Consider the following 9,675-nt stretch of genomic DNA (forward strand, 5'->3'; position numbering starts at 1 on the left):
CAGATTTATTCTTGTGTAAAATAGGAAAAGGGCAGCACAAGGGAATCCACTTAACCTTCCCTGTGTTCTCTGTGAGACCAAGTCTTTTTTTGCTGCTTTTACAGTTACATAAATCAGCAGTTGACATCTTACTGAAGTGAACTCACTTCAGTGTGTTCAAAAAGATAACAAGCCCAGAGCCCATCTTGTCAGCATACTTTTATTCCCACCTACCCTTTCCGATGCTGCATTCATACAACTGCTTTTTAATTTGTTTTGGTTTTAAGTAAGCAGTCTATACCTAGCAACACTGAACTGCGTGGCAAGGAAGACTGATCAGCTTTTGCTGTTCCCAGCTCCTGGCAGTGGAGCAGTGGAAAAGTACTGGGAGCTTGAGGAGAATGGGGATAGTTCAGCCAAGTTTTTTTTTCTGTCTTAAAGACATTTAACTAAACAAGAAAAACAATGGAGCTCAGATTTATTGTGCAACTGGGTCTTTCTGCACCAGTGATAGATGAACCTGCAAAGGTGGAACTGAACTGTTTTAGTTAAGCCAAAAGTCTGTCTCTGCAGAAATTCTTGAGTTGCTCTAACAATGCAAGCAATGGTCTGTTCTCAGCTGCTGCTCTTTTGCTATGTGGAGTGTGCCCCAGAGTTGTGTCAAAGGCTCCATTATTCAAACAGTCTCTTTGCATTTTGATGTTCTCCCAAAATATACTCAGGTTTTGCTGGTCTTACTTATGTTTACCTAATGAGACAGTGTGCCCATGTACTAAACATTTAGTTTCCGAATGTGCTTTCTGTAAAGTTTGCTGGTGTAAGTGAGCTGCAGGGCAGGCTCAGACTCCATACACTTAAGTTCCAACTCCTATATTAATTCTCTGTGTTGTTCCTCCACATTGATATTCAGACACTGAAGGATGTTGTTTATCTTTTCCATTCTTCAGCATACCTAAGGACTTTGTGCCCATTCCAAGGCTTATGTTTATTTTTCTGTACAGAACAGTGCTGTTAATCAACTTTGAAAAGTTGTTAATTGAAGGTTTGATTCTCAGCCTCAACATAAGCCTCAGCATAGTCTTGGGGTTTTCTTAAGTAACAGACTGTCTGAGCCAGCAGTAGTGTTGTACCGCCTGTTCCACAAACTGCTAATCTTGTAAAGCTAGGAATAATGTAATATATATATTTAGGGTACCCAGTTTCTCTAGTTGTATTCCTGATGAGTTACAGAGAAATGTGCAAAGCTGGAGGCAACTTGCTGGCCAGTGCAATTGAGTGCAGGCATATCAGCACAAAACTCGATACAAAGAGGGCTGAGTGAATTGTTTGATGCCGCTCACATCCCTGTAATCCATGTGAGCTGCTTACTCAATGAACAGGCAGCTCGAGGCTGTCGGGAATTGGAGCCCTGCTGTGCTTTGGGATGTGGGTCATTTGGCCCCCAGAGCTCAGACTGCCCATCTGTATGCCCCTTATCAGGCCTGGGGATGTTTGCATTGAACCAGGAAAGGAATAAAGATGTTCTTCCTTCTTCCTCCCTGTTCTTCTGCCCCCCACAGAGGGAACATAGGTTATGAGGAGGAAGATGGATGCGATCTCCAGATCCTTAGAGTTCATCCCTGCCATCCCAGTCCTGGCAATACTTACAGCCTTTCTGCTCCTCACAGGCCAAAACCCTCTCTTTCTCTGGAGGGAGGATGTAAAAGCTTTAGAAAGATTATGCCAGTGAAAGTCAACTGTGGACAAAATAAAATGCAGTTCCCTTTAAAATTGCCCCCATCTCAAGCTGTATTCCCTTTTCTCCTATTTCTGTTGTAGAAAGAGAGATTGCACAAAGCTCTCTAGGGGTTACACTGTTTATGCTGGTTTTTATATGGCAGTTGTTCAGGTGCTCCGGTGATTAGCAGCAGTAGAAAGGCGTGACATCAGTTAAAGCTTCCTCATAAGAGCTTTATAATCTAAAGTTAGACAAAAGATCTAATGGAAGGACACTTGTAGGATGAGAGTCAAGACAGTGCTGAATGATGATCAGGTTTTGCTGAGGATTTTGTTTGTTTTCTAATGTGCTGTAAGAAAACATTGAAGAAATAAAACCCAGCTTGAATCTGAAAAAAATCCAGAAATGAACACACTCAGTTTGTAATGCTCTCAAACTGGGGAGGGTGCACAGCAAGCAGTAAGGAGGAGTGGAGTTAAGGACAGAGCAATGTAAGGAGCACCTGGGGCAGACATCACAGCACGATTCTGTCTTCTCTATGCCACACAGCCCTGGCACCTTCATCCCTTCTGAGCATTGCAGTAAATTCTTCCCAGTAAGGTGGCTGGGAGGAGGGATGGAGGAGGGCAAGGTTAGGGGGTTAAAAAGATGAAAGACTGCTGGGTTGGACAGGAAATTAGGAGGAATAGCAAAGCCAGAAAGTCAGCTTTTGTGAAAGCTGTAGTTTACCCTACTCAAGGGAAGTCTCCTCACATTGCAGTATCCAGTCGGTGCAGCTGCTTTCTCCTTTCATGAGTCATAAACACAGCCACTGAGGGCCGGCCACAAGAACAAGGATGGGAAACCTTGTCCTGTGCTTACAGTGGCAGACGTGATTGCAAGCACAGAGTGCTGCCTCTGTGGGTCATTTAGTGCTGTGGACATCTGATCCCTAACTGCTCCTTTAAACCACCTGTCTCATACAGCCCCTTTAAAAGACACCCCACCCACAGCTTCAGCTGGCACCGGACACAGGCGATGCGATGATGGACAGGAGTTTCAGGGCTAGTGCTGCTCACCTCTCATCCCAGTACTCTTCAAGCCCCTTCAAGTCTCTTCAAGCCCCTCAGACTGAGGGTGATCACAGGCACGTGAGTTCTGCAGTGGAGTATTCGCTGTAGGCTTCATGGATCTCTCCTCTTTTTCCTTTTCAGGTTACCAAAAATGAACGGCAGGTGATGAAGCCGTTGTATGACAGGTATCGCTTGGTCAAACAGATCCTCTCCAGAGCCAACACCATCCCTATTATTGTGAGTACAGCATTCTTTTGGGGGCTGTTTCTTTGGTTTCAAGAGGAAGCAGGAATCGCCACACTTCTGCACATGACACAATCACTAAGGCTAAGTCCCAACCTCCCTTATCACTCAGAGATAAAGAAAATGAGTGAGTCAATCATACACTTCATACTGAAGTTGGAAAAAGCTGGTCAAGGGGCTCTGGTGCCCACCTGTGAGCCATAGGGCACATCTCACCTTGTGTTGTTTCTTCTCCTTCCATTGGGCTGCTGCTGTTATTTCATCATCTTCTGTTTGGCTACAGCCTCACTTCTTTTTCCGTACCAACCCACGCTGAGCTGTAGGTCTTCCATGCTGCTTGGTTACCCAGGGTTGTATGTACAGGGTTCCTGTACACAGGAACACAGACTTGAGTAGATCCCACAGGAGATGCCAGGCATGTCCTTGGCTGAAAGAAAGGGCCCTCAGTCTTCTAACACTTAATTTGTACTAAAGAGGTCCTCCAAATGGTGGATATTCCCTCATTCAAGGTGGTGCTTTGCCACCAGCAAGGAACCCAATACACCCCTCCAGGGAGAAAATTTAGTCTTTAATTTTAGACAGTTTGTGTAGTCCAGTTTTTAAAAATTAATTAATCTAAAAAACCCACACAGAATACTTCATGCCTGTCTATGGAAAGAGAATTCTTTTATCAGAGTTCCTGTTTACTCTGTCATGTGTGAACCTTTTTTTGCTTTTCCTGAGCAGTGCTCATGTCCTGCCCACTTTCTGTAGATGGCCAGTGAAGTGAACAGGCTGGCACAGCACTGCTCAGTGCAGTGCCACTGAGAAGTGGGGCTTTTTTCTGCAAATACCGGGAGGTGTTCCTGGTCCTGCATTTCAAACAAAATAAAAAGTTGCTCCTCCTGGAATATGCAAAATAGTCCCCAAAATATGTGCTGTGAAGACAGGCAATCGAGAAGGAGCAAACTGTGTAGGTGTGCATGGGCAGTTTAATGCAAAGCTCTCAAAGAGACCTCAGGTCCTGTTTAGACACAAAACTGAAATTTCACAGAGGCTGTCAAAGGAGAGATGAGACTTCCCACTCTTCTGAGTGAGTACAGTGAGAGGCTCTTAGAGAGACAGGATACATTTGAAAATCCAACTCTACATCAGTAGGCACTTCAGTGGGAAATCAGGCTCCTGGAAAGCAAGTCTGGAAAGCCTGGCTGAGCTTACCCTGTAGCTCTGGACAGCCAGCCAAATGCTCTCTGTGTGTATGGGCCGTGGGCTGGGGGTTATTTTCTTGCAGCCTTTGTCTTGCAGTCACTACCCAGGCGATATTGGAGCATCCAAGTTTCTTTTTAAGAACAGAATGGCAGTGGTGTCCTTTGCTAAGCAACATCCTGAGAGAAAACAGCCCAAGGTTCAGGGGGTTTGCCAGGCATTTTTCTTCTTTGAGAAAGATTATTTCTCCTGGTGGTGTCCAGCCGTGAGCTGAGAGTGAATGTGTGGGTGAGAATGAGCTGAGAGCAGGTGGTGGAGGAGAAAGGGGTTCACAATGTAACATACTTGTTAACGCCTGTCACAGGGTTCCCCCTCCAGCAAGCGGAGAAGCCCTTTGCTGCAGCCAATTATCGAGGGCGAAACAGCTTCCTTCTTCAAGGAGATAAAGGTGAAGACCTCCAGCTGCTAACTAATTGCTCAGTTTGCATCAACTTTCCCCTTATACCAATGAAACAGAATGGTTGATTGATTTTTTTTTCATCAGTGTTGATTTTTTTGCAGTGTCCTCCTGAAAAATCAGTAGCTGCTTTAAGCCTCGCCAATTCTGATCAAATTCTTCCCTTGTTGTAGATAAGACTACAGTATTTCCTTGGCTTTGCATACTTTCCTATCCTTCTCCTTTCCCCTCTATTTGCACATAATATATTTCATTTTGCTTTAAAAAATTTTTTTGAAAAATCACAATTACCGTTGTACCTTGCTTTTTTTCTTGCTTTCCTCCTTTCTTTTAAAAGGCACTGACTTGTTTTGCGGTAGTTTCTCTCACTCCCAAGCTCTGTGGCTTGCACCCAGCACTGTGGCAGGAATGAGCTCTCACAAAACTAACCCTCGCACATGGAGCCAGCCGGGGCACTTACAGGATCCTTACCTGCTTCCATCCACTTAATTTATCCAGGTTCTTTTTCACCCCCTTGTGCAGGGTGTTTTTAACTTAAGTGACATGAGGATGGAAGTGAGAACATCTCGATTCTGGTAGTTGATACCTGGGCTGATTTGGTTGGCAGGATTGTTGTGTTTCTTCTTGTGCTGCTGGGAAGTACTAATTTGGGGTTGGGAAGACTGCTATGATACTGGGCGTTCTCCCCTGAGGAATAAAGTCCAACAGCAGATCAGGACACAGAGCGTGGAGCTGGGCCCTGGCTTGCTTTCTGTGCCCTTGCAGTGTAACAAGTGAGAAAAGTGCTTCTGCACATTTGGATCATTTATCTGTTGTCCAGCCAGAGCTTGGTTAAATGTAAATACTGCAGACTTAGAGATCCAAGGTGATTCGAGTGCAGTAGATTGTATATTAATGGACTGTTTTAGGCACTTATCATTAATACCAGATTGCAGAGTGAAGATGTTAAGCTGCTGTTTGGAAGCTGGTTAATGATCACTGAGCTGCTTAGTATTTTCTAGATAACCGCTGGTTCAAATCTGCAGTACTGATCTGGTGGGGAGTGTTTTTGTTTGCTTCTGTTTCTTTCTTTTACTATGTCCTCTGTTCACCACCTCTGCGTGCACCCAGTGTGAGAACTTAGAGCTGTCAATTATGGTGATCTCTGATGGCCAGCACGGGCTGGTGCTGTGCCAGGGCAGCACCAAACCAGTTCAGCAGTGTCCTGCAGGGAATACAAACCTGGAGGGGTTTCTAGCAGAAGATCAGGATGACAGCCTTAAGCCTGTTAATGTTATGTGCCTATTAACACTTAAATGGGGCTCTGTGAAGCTGCATCTGGCAGCTTAGTACTGAACTACACTCAGAAGGAAAGAGAGGAAATTGCCAGAAGGCCCCAAAACTTAGCTCCTGCATAGGTCCACTATGGACAGGGAAATATTTGACAGGCCCCTGATAATGTCAGTATTTGGGTGTTTCTTGGGGGGAGTTTCTTGAAGCATTTGGGAGAGTTGACTAAAAGCATGAAAGGTGGTGTGAGATGACCTTGCCAAACGTTTTGGTACAGTATCTTGAATGTTGTGTTGAAAAAATCGTTGGGATTCTTGCTTTGTGGGATTGCTGATGATAGGATACTCTGGGGATTTTACATTTGTAATTCTGGAATGCCTCATGGTTGCCTAACAATCCAATCAGGTGCATGCTAAATGAATCTAGTTGATGAAGATCATTCTAGTTCAAGGTGTAAGTGCTGCTGCAGGTTTAGAATGAGGTTCCTATGTGAGATTTTTTCAAGGGAAGACCTTGGAGGGCCTTCCTTGTTTGAGTTCTGGCTAAGAATCCTTTTAATTCACTCCTTTGTATTTAAGAGCAAAATGATTTCAGAGGTCTTGTGACAGCCAGATGCAGTGTTTTGGCTCTGAGGTCTAAATGAAATCTCTACACTTCCTTTTCCTCCTGTGGGCTTCCCGTGGCAGGAGGCTGGCTCCTGAGCTCCTTGCTGGCTTGGGCAGCGTGCTGGTGTCCTGCAGGGAGGCAAGAGAGGCTCGTGGGTCTCTGTGAGGAAAACACCTTGCATCTGTCCTCAGGAGCAGCTTGTCACACTGCTGATGGAAATTGTCCCTTTGCTTTCTTTCCAGGAGCTCTCCCAGAAAAGGGCATGGGAGCTCCTCCGTTGTTGCCAGAGAGATTCCCCTAAAGCAAAGCGTGCTGTTTTTACTGCTTAGACTGACTGAGCAAATCCCTCTCCACTGCGCAGCAGGATCCGTGTTCTCCTGCTGCAGCCCTTCCCAGTCTGGGCAGGGTGGCATGCCTGGGGACTGGGAGATGGCGGTGAGGGATGCTCTCCCCTCCCCAGTTCAGCCTGGAGTTGTTGGCAGGGTTTAAGATCAGTATGTGGCTGCTGGTTTGTGCTTTCTGTTTAATGTGTACAACTGATGTCTGGAGAAATGGGTCCTGTCTAATCATGTGCTAAATATTGCTTCAGCTTTCCCAAGTTCCCTGCAGATTTTCCTAAGATGCATTCAGACTTCTCTGTATCTTTTGTTATTATTGCTACTCAAAACTTCTTCTCAGATAATGTTCTTTTTCACCCTCCAGCCTCAGTCTTGGTTGTAATTCTTAGCCTATGGCTTTGCAGTGCATTATCATGGTGTAGAGTTTTAACTTAAAAAGAAAACTCTGGGCAAACTATAATTTAATTTAAATATATGCATTTATAAATCATTGATTTTGAGGATTTAATGGGACTAAGCCAGGTCCTGATGTTACGTTATCCCTTTTTGCTTGAAATATGGGAGTATTCTCTTAGGAATAATTGAATTATTCACAAGGAATTACATGAAAAAAATCAAGAAAATGTCTTCTTTAGGTCCCAGTGCTGCAATATATTTTTGTATTGAAGACTTCAGTGATGTTAGCTCCCAAAAGCTTTTAAAGATACCCATATGCTTAGGTCCTTCCTGGCTAGAGTTACATGGCTGTAAAATAAATACACTTACATGTACATACGCACATATATATCTAAGAGATTTACTGTCCATGCTGCCATTTGCCTCTTTGTCTAAGTAGCCTTGTTCCTTATATTAAGGTTGAAAACTGCCTTCTAGAAATGTCTCTGTACATAAGAGACTGGGCCTTGTTCCCTGATAATTAAAATTATTTCTGGACAGTGTCACAGGACAAGCCCTACTTTTGAGAACACAGTGAATTGGTGAATACCAAGTGCAGCAGGGACTTTCAAATCTCATGCCTATAAGTTTTGTAAAAAAAAAAAATGGAACACAACCAATTCATCAGTGTGCTTTGGGGAAATGCGAAATTGCACTGTGCAGAGTTTCCAGTACAGTTTTTGCTTTATTCCAGCTAAATGGTCAGAGCTGATGTTGGGAACATGTTAGCAGCAGCAGTCCTTTTACAGTCAGTCATATCCCACATTTGGGTAATTGTATGAGTGCTGATCTGAGCTCACTGGTATTGCTGTACAAGCATTTGAGGTCTTGAGTTCAGCCATTAGAGAGAGCTGTTGAGCTGCATCTATTGAGAGAAAACTCCAGGTTTTAACCTGGCAGTCTCACTGCTGGGAAATGTTTGCAGGGAAACGCAAAGGATGGCTGGTATGCTTTGGACAATATGCATAACAACTGTAAGCGCATTTATTTACATCAGAATACATAAACTAAACAAAAAAACAGGTTGCTCTGAACCCTAGGTATTTTTTTCACTCAGTTGTGTTGCCCTGGGTCTCCTTAACCAATCTGAGTTGGTGGTGGCAATTTCTCTGTTATGCTTTGGTTCTAGGGTGTCTTACTGATGGTCTTCTGGTGTCCTGTGTATTGCTTGGCAATTGAAGTGTTTGCTCTGCCTTTCCACTTCTTTTCATACTTGTTCCCCAGTGCATGTGGTGAAAGGAGGAACCTGTTCCTGAGAAGGGAAGCAATAACGTGTCTTGTTGTGGGGGTGCTCTGTCCCTGTGCGTAGGAGGAAGAGGAGGGGTCTGAGGAGGACAGCAGTGTGAAACCGGATTTCACAATTACCATGAGGACAGATTTCAGCGTGCGCAGCTTCTTGGATCAACTCGAAGATGATGCTGACGGCTTCGTTTCCCCGGTGGATGATAAGATGCCATCTAGGAGCAGTCAGGATATGGGGCTTTCAAATCTCCATGAAGCATCCATGTATGTTGAATTCACAGGCAACTTCAAAAAGTTATTTCTTGCTGAGATAACATTTTATTTGTCAGAAAACTGTCTTGGGTTTTTCTGTCTTTATGATCTGAGCCAGAAGTTTTCATGTTTTATTTTTAAATGCAATAGACCCTCATAGGAAAGGGTTTGGGAAGAAACTACCTTGTCCTGATACTGATACTTAGCATCTGCATCTTTGGATTCCATCACTAAATAGTAACTCCACCTGTGTCAAGCCTTTGTCATGAAAACCCTGCACTCCAAAAGGTTTTTCAGGTTTTGGAGAGGTCAAGTGGAAGTAGCTTTGCTAGTTCCAAATCTGATGCAAACACATGTAGGTGGTAGCCCTAGGTTGTGAATTGAATTGAATTTAGTCCTATAAAAGTCACCAAACCCAGACCCATCTGCAGCAAGTAAGTTTTGTAGAAGTTAGTGGTGAATTGTGAAGTGCACACTTGACCTCCTTAGAGGCTGCAGCTTAAGACTGTGATCATTTTGCTGAACTGAATTCAGAGAGCTTTATGTTTCAAGTAACGTGAGGCTGCCAGAGCTGCTCGCAGGAGCAGCTTCCTTGCTTGGCATACGTACAGCTAAACATCTGTAGGTTTACTGTATGTTTCCTGTTATAATTGTGTACATATGGATAATCTCATTTATCTTTAAACCCAACAGCCCTGAACTGTTAGAGCAGCTCCAGGAAGTCAGGGAAGAGAAAAAGCGAATCAGAAAAAAATTGAGAGACTTTGAAGATAACTTTTTCCGACAAAATGGAAGGTAACAGTTTCTCAGCTGCCTCTCTGTTCTTCAGCTACTTTTAATCTGTTTTGTGTGTCCAAAGATCTCCAGATATGCAAAATTACCTGAATTCTTATTAGTTAT

At 43.9% G+C, this 9,675-nt stretch overlaps 1 protein-coding gene across 6 annotated transcripts in view; it reads left to right on the forward strand.

Annotated features, from left to right (window-relative positions):
• The window catches only part of FAM13A (family with sequence similarity 13 member A), a 131,661-nt gene that overhangs the window by 116,412 nt on the left and 5,574 nt on the right, over positions 1 to 9,675 (forward strand). For 5 of the 6 annotated variants that reach the window (XM_032109717.1, XM_032109718.1, XM_032109721.1 and 2 more), the window contains 4 exons: positions 2,890 to 2,985; positions 4,541 to 4,624; positions 8,591 to 8,787; positions 9,469 to 9,570. In XM_032109717.1, coding sequence (XP_031965608.1) covers positions 2,890 to 2,985; positions 4,541 to 4,624; positions 8,591 to 8,787; positions 9,469 to 9,570 — 479 coding nt within the window. The remainder of the gene's footprint in view (positions 1 to 2,889; positions 2,986 to 4,540; positions 4,625 to 8,590; positions 8,788 to 9,468; positions 9,571 to 9,675) is intronic. The other variant, XM_032109719.1, reaches the window with a different exon arrangement.

Source organism: Corvus moneduloides, chromosome 5 (genome assembly GCF_009650955.1).
Source record: "Corvus moneduloides isolate bCorMon1 chromosome 5, bCorMon1.pri, whole genome shotgun sequence".
Lineage (NCBI taxonomy): Eukaryota > Metazoa > Chordata > Aves > Passeriformes > Corvidae > Corvus > Corvus moneduloides.